The sequence below is a fragment of the Mycetomoellerius zeteki genome, unplaced genomic scaffold (genome assembly GCF_001594055.1).
Source record: "Mycetomoellerius zeteki isolate Tzet28-1 unplaced genomic scaffold, Tzet1.0 scaffold517, whole genome shotgun sequence".
Lineage (NCBI taxonomy): Eukaryota > Metazoa > Arthropoda > Insecta > Hymenoptera > Formicidae > Mycetomoellerius > Mycetomoellerius zeteki.
In genome coordinates this window covers 557,942-580,860 of record NW_017257520.1, presented here as the reverse complement: position 1 = coordinate 580,860, position 22,919 = coordinate 557,942, and the positions used below count along the sequence as shown (strand labels likewise).

The 22,919-nt window shown below is 38.0% G+C and overlaps 1 protein-coding gene across 2 annotated transcripts in view; it reads right to left on the bottom strand.

The window, feature by feature from the left end:
* The window catches only part of LOC108727656 (colorectal mutant cancer protein), a 73,611-nt gene that overhangs the window by 29,276 nt on the left and 21,416 nt on the right, over nt 1-22,919 (bottom strand). For both annotated transcript variants that reach the window (XM_018455844.1, XM_018455845.1), the window contains exon 4: nt 22,451-22,587. In XM_018455844.1, the coding sequence (XP_018311346.1) occupies nt 22,451-22,587 (137 nt within the window). The remainder of the gene's footprint in view (nt 1-22,450; nt 22,588-22,919) is intronic.

Here is a 22,919-nt window from a genome sequence, read left to right as displayed (position 1 = left end):
CCCGCCACGTTGAATTCCGAGAGCTGCGAGCTGCTGACGACTCAGTACGCTCCTCAGGAAGGCATCTTCCGCCGTTCCGCGCGATGTAATCTCAGATCGATCACGATCGAGACACCGTCGCGGATCGTCGCTCGCACCGATCGATCGAATGGTCGCCACTGCCGCCGCTGGCTGTCTTCTTCCTCTTCCTCCTCAAGTTTCGTTTAATTTACTTTCGGTCTTATTACTTTCTATCTGACCTGCCCATTTGTGATCACACGGCTGTGTCGGAGAGGATGTTGCGGTGATGCCTGACGCGCGCGATTGGATTCGTGCAATCAAGTTTTCAGCCAGGGATTCGCGCCGGCTGGCTGGATACACCATGAAAGGAAATAATTGATGAATGTTTAACGAATGCTTTGTTTATCCGAGGATGAAGAGCCGAGACTGCGAGAAGGCAGACGAGTAACGGATCCGCGCGCCGTTGGATGCACGTCGTTTCGCGAGTTAATGCGGATTAATGCGCCGAGTACGGACGTCCGATTTAAGTGGTATCGCAATGCGATACCACGAGCGTTATTAACTGTACCGCGCGCGTATGGTGTATCCTACATTCGCGAATGTATGCGCGTGAATAAAATATTTTTGGACGGAGAGAAAGGCAGAGATTTATGTATGAATAAAGCGACAGCACGCAGGGGATTTTGCGTTCACCACGTCGAGAGAGAGTATCGCGATTCAGGGATGGGATCTGATGGAGAAACACGCCGGCGGTTACGTCGATGCTAGGTATTTCGCACATGGTATTGATCGACTTCTATTTTGAACTCGCAACATACATACATTTTTCGTATACTTGCTCACTCCTTAGTCCACAATGCGGCTTTTGCGCATGGTCTAACAATGTTAGCCGGCGTTTGTACATTCGAATCGATACTTATTTTTGAAATACTTGACTGAAATCACGATTGCACAATAGCCAATTCGTCGACTAAATATCTGAATCATCGTTAGAAAAATTCAGGTGCGCTATTAAATATGTTTTTTTTTATTTAAAAAATACTCGCCAGGGTTAGCTGGAAAAATCCAATAAATGGAAAAATTATGGTACATACCGCATTTTATTATCTCGTATTTTATCCAATGGAATGAACAAAAATTCTAAAAATAACTAATAAATAATACTAAAAAAATGTATTTTATATGCTTTACGTAAAAAGATACTTTTACTTTAGATAGTAAATCATACTAATTATTATGTTTAAAAAAACGAAACAAATTACTATTAGAAAAAAACTAACAGTAAAACATTTTATGATAAAATCTTTTTTAAATTCAAATTAATATGTCATTTTTTAAATAAAAATTTTAGATATATATATAAATGTTACTAAATTATATGTTAATTTTTAATTTAATGTAATGAATTTAATTTAAAATAATAGTATGACAAAATAAAAAATTTGTTTGCCTGATTCAAAGATTAAAAAAATTTAGCCATTAGAAAATAACGTTTCAGAATATAAATTTGTGGAAAAGCGCGAGACGCCGCCGGAAACTCTCACTGCAAGTTTCCTTTTTTTCGCAGTGACGCTTAACGAGCTCGCTACAACATTCGTTATTTATTAGTGTATCCGCAAAACCGTAAAATGACGTTTCACGGATCGGATTACTTTTCGGGAATTAAAATTCGCCGTGCAAACTGATCGAGCCCGCCCTAAATGTCTAAAATATTCAGCGCATTTAAAACGCTCCGCGCATCGCATCGCTCGTGTGCCATTAAAGTTTAAATGTGTGGATTTATCTATCGCTCTCCGCGAATGCATTTCTGCAACGGGCGCGCCATCGATCGATATGTCAACTTTTTTCCTTCTTTCAGTTTACAGGACCATCGCGCCGACATGACTGGTTTATGTTACATCTTTCACCCTCGAGCGAACTGGGCCAACGAGAAAACATTCCTATATTGTACCGAGGGGGTGCCGGGGGTGACGATGGACGAAAACGCGGAAAGTTCCGAAAACAACTTCTTTTTGCTCGGCCGTGGCAACCCAATTTCGTTATTATGTCTCGTGGCGTAACTCGCGAAAATTTCCTCGGAACGATCGACGGTCGCGGCGCGGTGTAAATCTCCCGGACGCAAAAATGTATCTACATAAACCGGGACGTAAATTCCCGCCCGCGCCAACCGTTTTCCGCTAGCGGCGTGGATGGATTGCGATTAGGCGGCGCTGGATGAGGCGCTCGATAAAACTGGCTAAATAACGAGTACGCTCGGGCTAACGACGGCTGGGGCCGTCTATCTAAAGTAGATACGGAAACTCCGCCCTTAATACCAAGCTGCAAGAAACGCACTGTGTCGGGAGCGAGCGTCGCGGGTTCGATTAACTCCTTCATGCTCGAACCCATTAAACTCGAGTGGGTTCCTGACTTATGAAGTAAACAATGCTGCTTTTGCATCAAACTTGTCGTCAGCCATTACGAGTGAAGAATATATCTTTCGGAAAATTGATCTATTATGTATATCTTCTCTCTCGTATAAAGCATGGATTTTAACGACAAAAAAAAACCTGTTGAATTCCAAAAATATGCACACGGAAAAAGCGAATGAAATATGCAACTCGGAAAGGTGTGTGGGCGTCGAATATATGGTCTCGTTAAAAAATACCGACGAGAGAAACGAGAATTTAATAAATCATCCGCTGCCCACGGTGGTTGTTTGTCCTCGCCGACGCCCACGAAGATTCACGAAGCGTTATGCGTAATTGAGTTTGCACATAGCTTTAAGTAAAAAAATCATCAGAATCACCTTGGTCTAGAAATTCTTTAATTATTATTTAACTATTCAGGCCCACGTTACGCGCGACAGAAACCGTAAGGTGTGCAACACTCCGAAAAACAACAGCGGGCTTTCCGATCATTAATTCGGTGCTGTGGTTCGCATTGCGCATGTTTTGGTTCGTATCTTGTTAAATCGGACGATGAACTTGGCAATAAATAGAGAATGAATTTTAGGTCGTTATTCATAGCCGATTCTTTTTTAAGACTATCCTAAGTATAATTTTATGTTATAAAGTTAAGACAGAAAGAAAAAGACCGTAGTAAATTTTAAGAGAAAATTCTGTCTGTGTATATAACTGAATAAATTATTTATTTTATAGTTGTGCAAAAACTAAACTATTTTATACGATCTTTAATATGTCATAAACCATACTCAAAGAAAAACATAATGAAAATTATATAGATAGACAACTACGAGTTTTATATTATGTAGAATTAATGTACATAATTGAAACGTAATCATTTAATATTATAAAACATTCGAGTGTAATCACAGAATCGTATCAGCATTTAAAAATATTCCTTAAGTCTTAAGAAATAAGAATGGACTGTGAGAATTTAACCTTGGATTTTTCAAAAGAAATGAAAAAAGAAAAAATAACGAATCGATAGTTTATACGTATAACAATTAATACACATAAATAAAAAACGCAAAATGATAGGAAGATGTGTTTGACGAGCGATAAGAGAAAATTTTCTCATGAGAATATCGAGATTACGAAGAAATTAGGGAGGAGAGAGAGAGAGAGAGAGAGAGAGGGGGGGGTGGATGATACGTGTCTTCAGCAGACATGTTCTTATCGTAACTCAACGCAGAACTCGTGGAAATAAATAGTCGGCGTTACGCGATGATGAAATTCCGGAATTCCGTGGTGGGTAAACGAGTCGCTCTTATCAGTCGCGTAGCCTCGTTAATTAAACGAGTTAATTACTCGAGGTGGTGCTTTAGGAGAATTGCGCGAATTTAGGAGAATGGACCGATGCACGATGACGACCGACTGGACGAACACTAATTGCAGACGATCAACGGTATAGCAGATGCAAGTTCGCATAGAGTACAGTTTTAATAAACCCATAGTGAACGCACCAATCCATTGAAGTTGCAACTAGCTGTAGAAGATGATTTAATTTCAAATGCAAAATGGTGAATGACGTGTATGTTTATTTCTTGAAATTAAGAAAGATATAGAAGTTCGGGACTAAATAAAAAATTAAATAGATCTTTGACGATTTGTATATTTTCGACGATTTCATAGGTCGGTTCTTATTCCGAGATCATACAGATACATTAAGGAGAAGTGATTGTATCTATCGCTGAGAGAAGTGTTTGGTATCTGTGACTATAATAATTGCATGGTAAAAAAATTATGGCTACAAATTTCAGCTTTACAGTTACTACTTTTTATAAGACGACAGTATTAATTAAAGATGACGATATTAATTATTGTTATAAGATGACGGCTCCGATTATGAGTCATTTCATTAAATTAAAATAACTTTTATAAAATTTTAACTCGTTAAAATTTAATGATCAAACATTTACAAAGATTGTTAATATCAATATAATTAGTAAATTTTATATTTTTAAATAAAAATTCCACGTTCAATAAGTTGATTGCAAATTTTGGAAAAATATTTTAAAATGTTTATAGTTGGTATTCACATAGTCGATTTTTATATTTAAAATTGTCTTAAAATGTTATGACTAGACAGCTGTATTAGCATCTTGAGACATTATTTAAGACAGTCGTAAAATAAGAATCGACCAAAATACCAGCCTACATATAAATTCCAATTATGGATTAGCAGATTATTTCATGTAAAATTTCTTTAATGTATAATAAAATTATTTATGTCAATAAAATATTAAAATTCGTATTGTTTTAACTTTCACGATGACCCATTTTAATCGACGGATCCAAATATCTCCTAAAATACGCCAGCTACAAAAAAATGGTTGGGACAAAAATTGTCAAGGACAATGAGGGTCATTTATCTGTGCTAATAATTTTGACCTTCAGGTCGATTTTCAAGGTTATTTGAAGGTCAAGGTCATTTTTTAAAAATGGAAACCCCTATTTTTTATATATTCTTGTAGCTTATCTTGAGAACTTTCCAAAACACCGTGGAAAGTTGTGGTCCGTTGAGCAAAAACAACATTTTTCAAGTATCCCCACTTTGCGTAATACCGGCAATATTTTAACTTTCAAGCCTTATAACTCGAAAAGTACTTAATGAAAATGAACTTAATTATAGTGTTTTGGAAAGCTCTCGAGATAAGCTACAAGAATATATAAAAAAATAGGGGTTTCCATTTTAAAAAAATGACCTTGATCTTCAAATAACCTTGAAAATCGACCTGAAGGTCAAAATTATTAGCACAGATAAATGACCCTCATTGTCCTCGACAATTTTTGTCCCAACCATTTTTTTGTAGCTGGCGTATTTTAGGAGATATTTGGATCCGTCGATTAAAATGGATCATCGTGTATACAACGTAATAGTGTACTAAATACGATCTATTATAAGAGTATCATAATTTTGAGAAATTATTAAAGAATTACAGTAATATTTCACTTTTTTTTAAATATTAGCAATGTTTGAGAAAGTGATTTTATATTACAATAATTATAAAAAATTAAAAAATGTAGAAAGATTTCCATAATTTATTAATATATCTATAATTATGTATATTTATAAAATATTTAACCTTGAAAGTTAATCCATAATTACGACTCGATTCATAATTGGGACCTTAAGGTGTTAGTAATAGTAATAATAATAATTGTAGTAACAATTTAGTTATAATAATATAGTTCGTAATAATAATTATAGGTATTTATAGTATATAATTATATTAGTAGCATATAATTACACTAAAAAAATATAGTTGACACAAAAAATGACTATAAATTATAGTTAAATTATGCTAATTGCAACCATTTTTTCTCTCGCGTGAAACGTCTCGGAGATTAACGGAAAGGCGAGACGCACGTATAATCTCCGCGCGATTCATGAATGCTAGTCGCGGATCGCAAGGGTTATGCAAAGAGGCGACGGGTGGGTATTACATGAATAATTAGTGCACGGCGTATATGCGTGTTAAGTGCGTGCGTGCACGCGGATGAATCCGCGCGTGCGAATCGTCATGGGACGACGACCCGACGTGACGACTGCATCGCGGAGCCGGGTACAGTCGGCAATTAAGCACCGTACTGGCGAGTAACGCGCGTCATTCGGTCGGCACGCGTTTATTAATACCGTCGCAAAAAGCATAAGCAATTAAGGAACGATGTGCGCGTTCGTTTGAGAGCAGCTGAACCACGAAAATAATTTCTACGTGTCACTCGCGCAAAACCCGAGATAAACGCGATGAATAGTATAATTAACGGGCGATCTGTCTACCGAATTTAAGTATATATCACTTGCAAATTTCAACGAAAGCGACGCGAATTATTTTTTTTCTCTCTTTTTCCTCCTAGCGTAAAGCGAATAAAGCCGTTGCTGTACAGAATAAGTGTAATCGATATATAAATATACGAGCGTACACCGCTGCACGCTTATCGTATCGCTTAAGTGGTCCTTTCTTAAGTGAGGCTCAACGAGTGCCTTTCTTTAATTGCGTGGCGCTCGACGTGGTTCTGAGGCCTCTTTTCCGAACGGTGCACGAACTGCAAAAAGCCCATCAAAGAGTTGAGGAGGAGAAGGAGGGCTTCCCTCCTCCTCCCTGGATCTCATTGGATCTCTCAATTTCCGTCTCTCCTGTAGCGCACCTTTGTAGCTTCTTTTTTCAAAGAAAACAAGAAGATGAAGAAGAGCACGAAGAGAGAACTCTTTCTCTCTCTCTTTTTCTCTCCTATATCTATCTCTCTTTCAAGGACGGGAACGCGGAAGGGACGGCACCTTGCACGGAAACTAGTTTGTTAAACTCGTTACCGATCCTTGAAATCGCCGTCTGATAACGTTCGGTTTTACTTTTAGTAGCGCGTTTATCTATTAGCTTTTCGGACTGGAGCTCTTAGGACGCCGAAGTGTTACAGCTTGAAAAGAATAAAGAAGTTGGGTCATTTAAACAAGCGTTCTATGGTGCGATCGTAAATGCGTATAAATATGCGTGTAAATCGTCGAAACGATAGATAACGACTGTCATTAACAATATACGTACTTGGTATGTGAGATTGCTGTCTTTTTAACAAGATAAATTAATGACATGATTAACACGATATTTGCCACCGACAAAACTATTAATAATATTATTTCATCGGCATATTTATGAATCTAGTCAGAAGTATGAAAAAAAATTGCATTCATTCATCAGGAGGAGAACGAGGAGGCCCTTATATGGAAAAATACTATCGAACTCGCGAAAAACCTATTGGAAATCATTAGAAAGCCATTCAAGTATACTATTGTATACTATTTGTCCTAATAGTTTTTTCGCGAGTCCAATAGTATTTTTCCATAAGAGGGGAGAGGAGGGTAGATATCGAGAATTTAATTGAAGATAGGTCTCCGGGCAAATTTTAAAAACAGCTTTGATTTTATTTTCCCAAGAAAAGAAACGAAGAACCGCGTCGATCCAAAAATTTTATCTATGATAGCTGTGTGTAGCGCACGAGTCGCGTTCGCGGTCGATTATTAATGGCACGTGCGATCAATTTAACGGCGGCGAGGACGCAATCACGTTCACGTGAGCGTCGAGTGTTGCGAGGTCAAGGTGCACGGTATTACGGATTCGCGAAACGCGTCACGAACATGTCCCGACGAAGGCAATTTGCGGGGTTGCAAACGAAACTACCTCGAATAAGGACGGAGTCGATTGCTCCACGTTGATCAAAGGGTCGGGAACGCGAAGAAAATACGACCTGGGAAGGTCTCAGGAGCGTTCTGTACATGGTGTATAGGGGGAATAGACAAAATATATAATATAAACACCTGGCAAATACACTATTTGCCTTCTTGGAATAATCATACAATGCTTAAATGGTTTCCAATAAAATGTTATAGTATTCTTTCAGTAGAGCTTATTCAATTGCTCACATGAATGATATCGAAGGAGGAAATTTGCTTCTCATTCTATTTTCCAATATTGTTGCTTCTCATTCTATTTTCCAATATTGTTGCTTTTCATTCTATTTTTCTCTGTTCTCCAAAACTCCAAGATCTTTCCTGACCAACGCAATCGCCTGCTTTGTATATTGATTGAATTGTTTGTAGTTGTAAAAAATGGAATGAAAAAATATTTCCTCCTTTATCTTTTAAACAATTATGTTCTGTTAAAAAATGATATAATATTATACTGTGATAATTGCTACATTATTCAAACATGCATTATTCTATTCTAATACATCCGGTGTCTTATTTTATTATATGATTTATTTCTTTAGAGTCTTGTAATAATATTTTACATGCATTATTCTATTTCAACAAGGATAGAATCTACATTAAAAATAAATAGGCCAATTTCTTATTAATAAAACAAATAGATGATATATTTTTCAGACGTTCACGTTATTTTGTCTATCTATTTGTGTATATATTTATGAAATGTAACTCTCTTCGTGTTCGGAGCAGTAATCAATTACAACAATTCTTCCTCATCGATTTCCGTTGGTGGAATTCCGGCTCCGGAGCATCGTTGGCGTACGTAGCGAACGGCGATACGTGAGTTTACGACGTAATTTATTACCGGGGTGATTGGATACCCGGGAATCGGCGATGCGTAACCGTAGGATCGAGCCATTATACCGCGTAAGAGGCAGGTCTATCGCGATGGAGCGCTCATCGCGGGCGTAAATGTGTCACCGTACACACATTGCTCGGCAACGTGCGGTAAAAACAAGAGCAACGGGCTCCTATCTAACGATCTGGTGCGCATGCACATACGTTGAATTGCGTTTTATCGCGACCGCGACCGCGATACCAGGATATCTCTCCCTTCCAAGAAAGTCGTCACAAGACGGCGATTATCGGATGTATCGTTTGATAACGGAGCAATAATATATAATAGTACAACAATATTTAACATTAATAGCCGTCTCGTTTATTACAGCGCGCTGCTTCTTCATGACCGATTTCCGATTGCCAGATGTTGGCTATTAATGAGCTTCTCAGTCGCGCAATACGTGGCAATATACCTGAAAGTGATCGGCGCGTTCAAGAGACGGATGGCACGTCTCGAGTGCTGATCGATGCCGGAATAATGACGAGAATGGAGAGGAAGGAAGGAAGAGTTTAGCGACGTACAGTAGGCCGGTCGACAGCCTTTCTCTCGGTAGCCGAGGTCCTATTCTAATCGAACGAGTGCACGGACCGGACGGCGCCGAGCGACAATGGCGTGTACTCGCGCGGATTTAATGGAAGTTAAATGAATCGCATTGTTCCTCATCCCTGCCGGGCTCTCGCGAGTCCGGCTCTCAAGCTCTTTGGCGGTGCGCCAGCCGAAGTTCCCGCTCGAGAGGGAAAAACGCACGCGACATGGAAAAGCGAACGCGAGAGCCGCGAGCGATGCATCAGCAAGACAGACTTATTCTCGAGATGAACCGCGGTGGCTGTTTTTCTTTTTTTTTTGTCGCCACGAACTGATCTCAATTATGCTGCAGAGGGACGATGGCACGGGCTTTAAAACGAGATCTCTTACATTAAAAGAGGAGGATTAAATGAATAAATTATGAAAATAAAAATGTAGTAATACAAAATAAAATACCAAATATTTCATTAGGATAAAAAGTCAAAGAACTTAAAAATCTATCTTTTCCACAAAAAGTATAATACAAAAAATATAATAGTGATGTAAAAAATAGAAGCTGTCGTAGATCGCTCGCCATTTTAAGTATATTTAAAACTCGTGTTTAATGCTACGCATTAGAGATCGAGGGTTACGAATCGGAAATCGGAATTCAGCTAATTAGAACGAAATAAATTAAAATTTAAATTATTTGATTGATCAAATTCTAATTCTTCAATTCTTAATCTCCTCAATCTCCAATATCTAATAAGGATTTAGGATAAGATGATAAAATTCTGAACGAAATAAGATTTGAATCCAATTTTCAAAGGTCAAGTTTTTTTCCTGTTTGATCCTTCAGTACCCTCCACACAATAAGAGTGTTACCAAACTTGAAACTTCGAAAATTGGATTCAAATTTTATTTTGTTCAGAAATGTATCATGTTCGAAATTGTTCTATTTTACCTTAAAGCCCGTGTCACACTACGTATTAGAGATTATGAAATGAAGATTACATTCAACCAATTAGAATGAAACACATTAAAATTAAAATTATCTTGATTATTCAATTAAGTTCTAATTCTCAATTCGTAATCCTTAATCCCGAATACGTGATCTAATATAGAAACTTAAAGCCCGTGTCACACTATGCATTAGAAATTAAGGACTGTAAATCAGAGATTAAAATTGAATCATTCAAAACAGAACTATGTCAATCATTTAAAACAGGAAATGGGAAATTAAAATTATCTGGTGTTGATCCAATTCTAATCTTCAATTTGTAATCCTTAATCTCCAATGCGTAGTCTGATACAGGCTTAACACATCGCTCGCATGCATCGTAAAAAAAACAACGTTCAAACGGAACATATCGAGCTCACGTCACACGCCAAAGTTTACGCACGCAAGAGATATATTACGAGCATCGTTACAGCTTTAAAATAGCGCGACGCTCGCACGAACCGCCCTTTTGCGCTTCGTCATGCTACCTGTTCAGGTAGAGTCCCTCCCGAAGATGCCGCGCTTGATATAATCATCGAAAATAGTTTCAGCTTAACTCTTACATCAATTACCCAGAGTCACGATAGTGGAGTCCAATGGATATAACGGTCGGTGTGGCGTAAGTAATTACTTAACGCAAATCGTCGCCCGAATGCGAGCTGGCGCTCGTCGAGTAACGGCTGCGTTTCATTAGCCGCCAGTGCCATTAATCGTGATTTCCTATCACCTAATTAAACGGGCAAACTCAACTACACGTGACTGTTCAACTCTGGCGCAAGGCACCACCCGCCTCGACCGTCCGGCCGCTCATAAATTTACCTCGTCCTACCGAACGCGGTGGGGCATCGAAAGGGTTACGATTACGTCGTGGGATTATGGTCGTCGTAAAAGTTCCGTGCTTCCTGTACCTTTCCTTTTGAATTAATTTCTCGGCAAGCGGAAGGTGAAAGGAGTCTTATAGGACTAATAGGAATCGAGAATAATTGGAACTAACCAAAATTCTTCAAGATTGATTTATGATACGTAAATAAAAACACTTAGCGACTTTATCTCCTTCGACAACCTGTAGATGCAATCCCACTTCTGATACTAAGAGGAGCCGGAGAAAAAATTAATAGTCAACTGAGAAGAACTGACAAAAATGTTTGATATGTATAACCATTCATATTGTCGATTGTGATCAATAAAAACTTTCTTACTTTTTCATCAAAAAATTGTATTGGTTAGAATAACAAAATTTTTATAATCAAAATTTGGTTATCTATTCTAACCAAAATTTATTCTAACCAAATTTTGGTTAGGACAACACAATTTTTTTAATGAAAAAATAAGAAAATTTTTGTTAGTCGCATATCAGCGAAATAAATGGTTATACGTACCAAACATTTTTCTCAGTGTGAAATCTTTATGTTCCTTCTATACGGAAAGAACGATTTTACTGAAATAATCTACATAAAAGTAGTAAAATATAAATTAAAATTTTTAGATAAATTCAGATCTAAAAATAATTTTGTTGAATTATCAAAATAATTATATAGGAAATTCAAACATAATGAACGACGTTGCAAAAAGTTTTGACAATCTAGCAACCAGCTTGAGCGTCCTACATAATTATTTTGCTAACATAAAATTATTTTCGGATCTGTATTTAGCTAAATTTTTAAATATTTCAGCAAAATCGTTCTTTCCACGTAGTACTTAGCATGCAACATCGACAGCTCCACTGCTGTAATTGTTTCAGTCGTGTATGAATACTTCAAAAATGGTTCTAAGGTTTTCTTTATTTTCCTACAATATATCGCGAAAGGAGCAGACAAGAGACACGGGAGGTTTGCAATAAGAAAAGATGGTAGCTTTATGAAGGTATGATGACAAGAGGATATCGATGGAAGAAAAGAATCGATGGGAAGAGACCGTGCATGGTCTGTATCGTAGATATCTGTAAAATAAGGGAGGAATAGGGGAAGAATGATAGCGCGTCGCTACGCCGCGGTACCGATTCGCGCCGTAATTGCTTTCGCATCGATTGTTCTTACGAGGTCAGCCCCTCGTAACATAACTACGCTACGGTTCTCGTGGCCCAGAATCTCTCTCTCGTCCTAATGCTTTCGCGGCACAAAGACCGGGAATCGTTCACCGATCTTGCGCATAAATCGCGCGTACGTTGGATCGACGTTCCGCGGCAATTAAGTCGTTCTAAGTACGAATCGGGTTGCCAATCTCGCGGCTGGCATGTGATCCTCGTGAAAGAAATCGGTCTCGCGTACGAGACCGTTGTCTTCTGCTGTACTCCCTGAATTGACGATTCGAAGATTTTTTATCGCACGGTTGACGACGATCACCTGTTCGCGCGGTGAACTCGGCGGCGAAATCGACGAGCGAACTGACAAGAGATCGCGGAGATCGGCGTGGCGCGACGCGACAACGAGCGAACGCCAAGACGCTCGGTGACAGACTGAATCGGACGGACGACGGACTACCGAACGACCGAACCACCGTGTTCGGTGCTCTTACACCCCGAAGGTGTTTGAGGAGGCGCCGGCCGAGGGCGACCGACCGCCACCGAGCGTTGCCGATCCGGCTCGTTGCACTGAAAGCTCCGCACAGCCTGCAGTTATCTATCCCCGTGTTCGCTCGCTGTGCACGATATCCACCGTGCTCGTCGCGGGTGGCATGGTAATGCAGTCGTCACAAGTTTCGCGAAGAAGGAAGGTAAAGCCCACTGACCTGTCCGTTAACGCATTAAGCTTTGCGCGAAAAGACCTGATCGAGAATCGGCTGTTTTTTGATGAACAAAACCGACTTCTTACAAATCGATGCTTTCAGTTTTCTATACAATTATCTGCAGTTTAATTTTATTCATTGTATACCCATAGAATTACATTCAAAAACATGCAAATACACAAATAGTGAGATACCAGCGATGCTGCTGCTGTAAAGTCTGCCAGAGCAATTAAGAAAAATGATTGACTTGAGGCATTTTGTAGATATTTTTTATTGTTGTACTTTCTGAACTAGTACACACAGTCCAATAAGTTGAAGTGAAACAAATATACGTTTGTTTCACTTCAACTCAGGGTTGGTAAATACTAGTTTTTTTTTTTTTAAGAATAAAACGTACTGTGTTTCTTCTTAAATATGTTTTTAATGCTTCAAATATGTTTTAAACAGTACTATAAAAAACATATTTAAAACATATTAAAAACATCAATTTAGCATGTTTTAAACTGTTTAAAACACGTTTAAAACATGTTTTTTACCAATCCTGCTTCAACTTATTGCACCGATTCAGAGTGCAGCAATAAAAACAGACTTTATGTGTCGATTGAACACGACTACACGGAAAGTAGGGTTTTGTTGAAGTACCTATCTGAAAATTTTATCTAGATACAGATCTGAAAGTAATTACCATCGAAATAATTATATTACACCCTCAAGCTGGTTGCTAGAATGTTAACATTTTTTGCAGCATCGTCCTACTCGAGCTACATAATTATTTCGATGTTTCAACGTAATCATTTTCAAATCTGTGTCTAGCTAAATTTTTACATACTTCAGCAAAACTTTACATACTGCACTAAGAGAAAAGTGTGACTATAATTGCATGGTAAAATTATGGTTAAGAGCTCTATTTTTACAATTATTACTGTTATAATGTTGTATAGAAATACTTAATTATATTTATAGTTCTACCAAAAAGAACATGCGTATAGCTGAGATCGAAAATAATTATAAGTTATGATAATTGCAACCATTTTCTTCTCAGTATGTTCTTCCTGTCTATACGTCAATTAATTATTCAATAGTTTTTTTACTATCCCTTCCATTGCATCTTTTTATCTTCAGGAACGTTACGAATATTCTGCTTGCGAATGAACATCGATCGCGCGTTGCTTCGAGAGACACAGACAGCGCGTGCTTTGTTTGCCCGACGAGGATCAGGGATAGAACGATTAAGATAAAACGAATCCATTAGGTCCTAAGAACGGATGCCCTTTAAGGTGAAGCGACAAGAAGAATCCGCAGCTGACATAATCACACGGGAGGAGAGATACGTGACTATTAACGGCACCGCGCATTGCGCGCGGCCGCAAGCCGCGAGAAAATTGCTGTAGCGGTTGTTAACCGAATAGCGACACTTAAGCGAAATTATTAGGATCGCCGCAGATGGCTCCGCCTACCTTTGGGTTCTCCCTCGTGTCTAACTCGTTAAGACGTACATCCCGCGCGGAAAAACGTCCCGTTGCGGCATCATATGTACGCGCGTTCCGCTCTTGCGGCCGTAACACCGTATGGGAATTACGGCTCACACGCTCGCGACAAACCATTAATCACGCCGCAGCAATAAGTCATCAGTTTTCTCAGCGATAAACTGCAAAAATCGCGAAGATGACGTGTACGAGAATGACGCGGAAATGAACACCGCCGCGATTCCGTCTCTCGGCGCCGAGGACGAGGCGAGAGGCTCAAAGATAAAAATGTGAGAAAGAGGGGAAAAAAAAGAGGGAAGAAGATCGCAGGAGAGCGATTGTATTAGTGTAATTATGTGGGCGGGACGGTCTGGGTGCGGCGTCTTAATTAACTCCGCTAATTTCTCGATTAACGCGACGTGGCTTCCCGCGGGAGGGAGATGAAAAAGGATCCGAAGGTCGGACGACGATGAAAAGCGGTGGCTTTTTCCGGCGAAGGTTTCCCAGCTGGCGCGGCGGCTGCGTCGCCGGCACTATTCGCGAATTATTCGCGTTCCGCACGAAACGGGAACCGCCGCCGGGGGACGATTTTATCTTACCCAAACTACGTACATAGATAACTCCCACTTGTTCGCACTTGTACGAGCTACGCGATTATGAGTGTCGACACGCCAAACGGAGCGTGTTATCCGAAACACCGCTCGAATGGAATGCAAGACGCTTCGCATAATTAGGAGCGTGGCTTTCTGCGCGCTTCGCGGCCGCGTTACCGCGAATTATTTTCACAGTCCCGTGGAGGCGGCCGCGATCATCATCCTCATATGTACCGTAAAAGTTACAATACGCATAATTAGATTGCGCCATAGTGACTGAAGATCGCAAAAGTCCCATTCGATCTCCTTCCTTCTCCCCTTTCCTTCTCTTTCTCGAATCTTGTTAATCCTCTAACGGTATGATAATTTTCAGAACGTATTATATCTAGGAAGATCGGATCAAATCTGTTCCGATAGCCTGTTTTGTTTATTTTTCATTTAATCTATGTATAAAATGAGTGGAAAAAATAAATAATAACAAAAAACTTCTTTCTTTATTTATTTAGAAATAAAAAAATTAATGAATATTATAAAATGATATAAGAAAAATATTGCTTTTGATAGCTGAACTTGGCTATCAAAAGAAAGAATAAGGTAAAAAATAGTCATAAATAATTCGCTTTGTTATTCTTCTGGTCCCTCAGAGAATAAATAAATTTATTAATTTATTATTTCGTAACATTCGTTCATTTTTGGCAGGTATCTTTACTATTTTGTGTAAGAAACTTTTGACTTACTGCCTTAGTTTCAAAATAATAAATGTTGTAAGTACTTTATATAGTTTGTAAAACAGACGAAAACGCGAGATCACATCTGACCTCTGCCATTAGAAGATTCATTTAATACGAAACACGTGTCTCTGGTAACCCGATGAATTTTCCCGAGATCTGGAGATTTTTTTTCTCGCGCACCTGTTGGCGCAATTTTACCGTGCCTTACGGTATCATCACCGCGACATACCGTTTATTGCGTCACGCGAGCGTATCACGAGAATTCATAGGGAAGACGACGAAGAGGTATGGAATTCTCGGAGCCTCCCGACGACGAGAGGGCGGAAGTAAATATCCTTGAGAAAAAGGATGTGGGCGTCGCGATGGAAAATAACGATCGGTCGTCCTAGAAAAACATCGTCCCAGTCAGGATATTTCTTCGTCTTATACGAGACGAAACCGTGAGGCAATTCCGACCAATCATCGCTAGGTTATCACGCGCTCGGATCGTTCGTACGGGTCATTTGTTCGGGGGAAAAATTACGGAACTTATTGCAGCTTTTATTACCTCGTCGCGGCCTATCACCTATCGGGCTTCATTTTTTTATGGAGCTGCTTCGAGGCGCATCCTTCTTTACACGCTCTGATAACAATTTGTCCGCCGACTGTGCGACGCCGCGTCTCGCTTTCTTCTTTCCTTTTATGGGCGGTTTGTTACAATTAGGGAATATTAATTACATTTCTGGATATCACACATGGTATAGCCGTAAAATTATCAGTATATGAACAATATAAATCCTAAGTATTATAAATCATAAAGCCCGATCTACATAAAACGCAGGTTGCAGGTCGCAAGTGTAATGTATTTGAGATTGTAATAGGTCGCAGACCGCAATGCGTAGAACGCAGGACGCAAAAGTTCAAGTTCATCCAACTTCCTGCGTCCTGCGTCCTGCAGTATATTATAATTAAAATATATTTGGTTAGTTTCTAGTCTTGCGACCTGCGATTCACGTTCTGCGTCTTATGTAGATCGGGCTTTATAAGTTGCAGGCCACAATACATAGGACGCAGGATGCGAAAGTTGAAGTTCATCCAACATCCTGCGTCCTGTGTTCTGCGTCCTGCAACTTATAATTAAAATACGTTAAGTTAGTTTGTAGTCCTGCGACCTTCTACATGCTACGTAGAGATCGAGCTTCAGCACAAAAATGATCATAACTGAGTCGTAGTCGTAGGTTAATACGTGATTTACAATGAGCAGTAGTTGATTATTTTCTTCACATTCAACTATAATTGGTTGATTTCTAGACTTACTCCTTAATCCACTACTGCTGCTGCATATTGTAGACTACGTATAACACATAGTGTTTTGATCAATCTACAACTATGACTTACGATCTACGATTCAGTTACGGTCATCTTTGTGCTTAGGCGGATGCAAGGACTGCTGTAGGTCTATTCTGTAACTTTTTAACGACAATTTTACTATGGATGTTGTTGCGCAAATATTTTACATGATGAAAAAGCTGCGCAACGACAGTATAACGATACTGAACCGTCGTTAAAAGTTACAGAATAGGGCTACTAGTCCTGAGCGATCCTGCGGCGATCATTATTCGTCTGATCATCGTCCGGTGTACAAGCTGATACGATTTGTTCATTCAACAGTGTGTGTATCTCTGAATAAGTTTCCACAAGTTGTATAATACTGTAAAAGGGTGCATTCAGCACAAGAAACGTCGTTTATTCATATTTATCTTTTCTTTTGTATTGTATGATTACACGGCAAACGCCTGTAGTCAACGGGAAAACAGCTCCAGTTGAAGTCTATTTTACAATTGTGTAAGCATAATTATAAGTGGTTATAGTTGTAAAAATTCAATCACAGCTGAATACGAGAAAAATATTCAACTATGATTGATTTACAACACTTACGTAATTGTAGAATAGGCTTAATGCAAAGGGCAACAAGCCCTTTCTTAATAAATAAAAAAAATATAACCATTTTCGCATGAGAGGTCCGTTTTACCCCACCTTTCCTTAGTCCGCAATCTCTTTTGGGCATTGCAGATAATTGTATTTATTGAAGCACAATTGTGAATTACAATAATAGATACACAGAGTTGTAAAAATAACGGCTGGCTAGTATTCGTAGTCCGTTTTATTTCAAGATCGTCAAGATATTAAATAATATCTTAAGATGCTAATATACTTCTGTGATTAGTTTATAACATCTTGTATTTAATAAGGTAGCCTTAAATATAAAAATTAAAAAATATGAATACCGATTTATGCTTATAATATTTTGGATTTATCACACTTTGCCATAATAATGCCGAGTTAAAACAGATTATTCATTGGCGCTCGTTTTTTTTTTGTTTGAATGGAACTTTAGACACTACCGTTTCTCTCGTGAAATATGGCATCGATTTCTCTACAGTTATGGCGATGGATATACCTAAATTGATGTTGCACGCAACGGATATATATCTCGATAGCGCGTTAGCGTCATCTCGTTGCACGGTAGCGCTGTTCTAGTAATAAGGAGTTTTTGTAATATCGTTTATCCAGATACGGTGAACGCTAAAGTCAGGTTATCTCCTTCTTAACAACTAATTAAGAAAAGGATAAGGTGACTTTAACGTTCACCATATCTGGATTCACGTTATTGTAAAAACTCCCTAATTCTTATGCCGGGGTAACATCGCTTGTTATGTTTGCCCCGACGACTCCTGCGCTGCTCTATCTCTCCGCGACTTCTCCGTTCTATTTCTATGGAAATTCGTGTTACACGTAGGATAGCGTCTCCGCGAGGCAACGAGCTCCTCCGCATGAGCGAGCGGGGTGGCCTAAGACGCGACGTGTTTACGCCTTTTCCGGAAAACGGACGTTCAACGTCGACGCCCGCGCCGTCGCCGTCGCCGCGCCCTCAGAATCGTAACGCGAACGCGTGAAAGCTTCTCTGCACATTCGCAGGGTGGTAAGAGGAAGGTAAAACATCAGGGGGGACGACTTAGTTCTTGGCGTTTCTCTTAAAACGCAAATGCGCGCGTTACATCGAGCACTGAGAAATATTTTATGCTTAAAAGAAGTTACCGTCCGTAATAAAAAAAAAGATATTATTTCATACGTATATCGGTGCTTTTTACATCTTAGTAAATTCTTCCGCGTAGGGTGCGACGCTCCTCCTCGAGCGGTCAAAATTCTCTGCTGCGGCCTTCCCACTTTTTTTTTCCGATGCCATAATGCGGAGCGTAATAACGGTTATTTATAGGCAGTAAACGGCGCGCACTTCTTTTTTCCTTCCTCGAAATCATCCTCCTTCTGTTCTCCTTGTGTTCTCGTTCCTCGAAACACGGGAGTGCAGACTCTCGCGAGAAATCGCGATAACCTCGGAATTTGGTCGATGCTTTTATTTCTCTTTTCCCTTTGCAGCTGTCGTGACTCTTAAAACGAGCGGGAAGAAGAACGCGCGGTTCCAAGCGCGATCGCGAACCGAATCATCCGCGAAACCGAAACGCCCCGGGAGATGGAAATTTCGTTGTCGAAGCGATTTGAGCGAGAACGAAATTTCAGGATGTTACGCGTTACGTAAATCCGTGGCGTGAATTTAAACGTAAAAATGTATCTAACATTTAACAAGATAATTCTTCTTTTTTTTCGAAATTATTATGTAATTTAACTATTCACTAATATAACTCTTTTAAAGTCTTTTAAGAGGGATTTTGATTTAGAAAGCGTTTTACGATGTTAAATTTTATGATAGAGGAATGCTATTTAACATAAAAATGTAAAATTATAGATATATATTTACTCATTTTTAAACTCATTTTTACTCCAGGCTAAAAGTTTGGAAACAAGTTTTTAAAAATTGACATTTTTAGGATCACTTTTATTCAAATATTCAAGTTCTCTGTTTATACATTTAACAATGTATTTTTTAGCAATAATTTTTCGGATCCAATAACTGTTATTAGATCTAAAGTATTATTGTATTGGATTTATTGTTAATTGTAATAAATACATTATTAATAGATATTTGAATAATCTCAAAAATGTCAAAAAGTGTTTCCACGCTTTTAAATTTTTAAAAAGTGTTTCCAAACTTTCGGCTTGAAATATAAATTTTTGAAAGTTTCTAAGCTCAATATTCTCGAAGCTCATGTAAACTGCTCTCTTTTCACATTCTATCTTAAAAAGATGGTGAACATGATTGGAAAACTTCTATCTAGTTTAAACGAACCAACAAAATTTTTAATGAATTTTGCTATCGTACTAGAATCAAGTCGATATCTTTAACATTTATTTTTTTTATTGAAAAAAGAGCAATACTTTATGAAAAATTTCAATTTTGATATTTACAATACAATGCCGTCATTTTGTGAAATCTTAATGTGTGTGTAATCAAAATTTTATACTAGATATACTAACAGAATAAAAGTTTTATTCTAGAATGGATAGTGACATTTATGCCGAGATTAATAATTTTGTTAATTCATTTATTTTACATGAATATATAGAAGTCCTCTAATCATGTCCATCATCGTGAATCATTTTTTTAAAACAGAATGTGTGTATCGTTTATAATTTCAAAAATATTGAACTTAAAGATTTTCAAAAAAATCCATATCTAACATATATTATACTTTAAACACGAATAAATATGTATCCAAAAATATACAGGGTGTCCCATAACTCATCTGACAACGATCGTGGGCAGGTAGAGCGGACTAAACTGAGTCGAAAAGTCCTCTACTATTTTGTAATTTTCGCAATAGTTAACAAGATATTAATTACTAAAAATTGCCGAATATTGGTCTTCAATAATTTTTTCTCAAATACTATCAATTTTACAAAAGAACTGCAAGAGACAAAAATTGTTTATTTTCTTCTCATAGAACTCTAAGAATTTTTTCAGAATTTTTTAATACTCTCATATGGGAAAAAATAAGAAAATGCAGTATTAAAAAGTTGATAAAAAATTTTGAAAAAATTCTTAGAGTTCTATGAGAAGAAAATAAACAATTTTTGTCTCTTGCAGTTCTTTTGTAAAATTGATAGTATTTGAGAAAAAATTATTGAAGATCAATATTCGGCAATTTTTAGTAATTAATATCTTGTTAACTATTGCGAAAATTACAAAATAGTAGAGGACTTTTCGACTCAGTTTAGTCCGCTCTACCTGCCCACGAGCGTTGTCAGGTGAGTTATGGGACACCTTGTATATTAGTATAGCTTTTCTTTTCATCATGAAATTTACCTTGTGGAAACCATTTTCTATAGAGAGAGAGAGAGAGAGAGAGAGAGAGAGAGAGAGAGAGAGAGAGAGGCCAAAATTTCCCCTTAAATTCAACTGAGTATATTTTACAATAATTAAGAAGGATGTGCAAGGATCCTATGCAAACGATAAAATGTTGACAGTGTTAATCTACACCTCATAATTTGATATCGAGACTGGCGAGCGCGATCGACGAGCGGACGGAGAAAAGCAGAGAGAATGCAGAAATTGCACGTCTTGCCATCTTCCACGACGGCATACCGCATCTCAGTGGTGGTATCGTGGTTAATTGCGGCTGACAAAGAAATTCCCAGGCGCGAACTCGTGATACGAAGAGGGAAATAATAGAGAGCCGTGGGCAAGAGATGAAGGAGTTAAGCGAACGAGTACTCTCGCCAAGGAAAACCGAGGATTATCGGCATGCAAAGACAATTTCCTTTGGATAATTGCGCGTCTCGTTGACTTTCCATCAGCGCGAATGTTGCATTAACAAGCACAAGTATTCCAAAGCTCCGTCAGTCGATAGTTTGCAAAGCGATTTTTTTTATTTCGAATATTTCAAATAATATAAAAAAGAAGATATCTTTTGCGATTTCTTTCTTCTTTTTTTACACGAAAAGAATGATTTTAAAGTATCTAAAAATTTAGCTAGATACAGATCTAAAAGTAGTTTTATTTTGACTATCAAAATAATTATATACAATAGAAATAAATAGAATGTTCAAAGTTCAAACTGGTTGCTGTCAAAACTTTTTACAACATTGTCATCAACACTTAAGCGTTCTATACAATTATTTTGATAGTTTAATAAAATTATTTCCAATCTGTATGTAGCTTTAGATACTTCAGCAAAATCGTACTTTCCATGTACGCAATAAAATAAAATTAAACTAAATAATATTGCAAAAAGTTTTGACATTCTAACAACCAGCTTGAACGTCTAATATAATTATTTTGATGGTTCAATAAAATGATTTTCAAATCTGCATTTAGTTAAATTTTTAAATACTTCAGCAAAACGTTCTTTTCTATTAGGACCTTCATGATCTGCGAAACCATAGTATAAATTAATTTTTTATGTAAATTGGTACTTATTATGTCTATATTTCAAAATTCACTGTCAGCGCTGAAAATCTATATAGTTAAATTTAGAGACCCTCTAATAAAAGTAAATACATTTACTGTTTCTTTCTCTTTCTCATTCTATTCTCTTTTTGTTCTCTCTCTCTCTCTCTCTCTGGAATTGTTAAAACATGGTGGACTAATAAAAAAAATTTTTCATATCCATCAGCCTGTTACTAGAGAGATCTACATCTAGATAAATCTACATAATTGCGTAGAGAGCGTTAAAATTGAGAGAATATTAAGTTTATATAGCCTAGAGAGCATTAAAATTTTGGAAATGTGCGGTTCACAGGCTTTTCCTGTCGACACGCATGTACGGGAACATGATAGGTATGACAGGTTACATCATCACGAGGTTAACGGTAAGACAGACGTTCACCAAGCGATCACGCGAAAACGATTCGCGCACGAAATGCGGAACGAATCTAATGCCGAGAGAGAATTTCTCATCGATGTGCGAAAGATATCGACAGTTTTGTTAAGATAGATTGCTGCGGCTTACCTTATTCGCGAGGTCCAGCATATTTCCGGTCCCACCGGCGGCCGCCTCTACTAGCTTCTGAAGACTATGGGGTTCCGGCGACAAATCACGGGCACCGCTGTCAAACTCCCAACTTTCATGTCGTCCCGACACAGTGCCTGAAGTAGAAATTACGAGTACGTACTAGTGAAGAATAAGCAAAAGTGACTCAAGCTTAAAAATGTTTTGCTATATAAAAAATCAGCCATAAAAGTCGCTATCAGCTAAAAACATTTTAGTTGTGAATACGCCCTGAAACAACTATAAAAAAATAAGGCAACAAATAGTTTGGTTTATAATTACTTATGCAGCGCAATGATCATATTTTGATATAGTTTTAGGTAAATAACTTTTAAACAAATGGATCCAAATGAACTCTTGCACAAATGTTTATTAGAGTTTTATTAGTAGGTATATAAAAAATGTGATTTACGAGGGTCGTCTGAAAAAT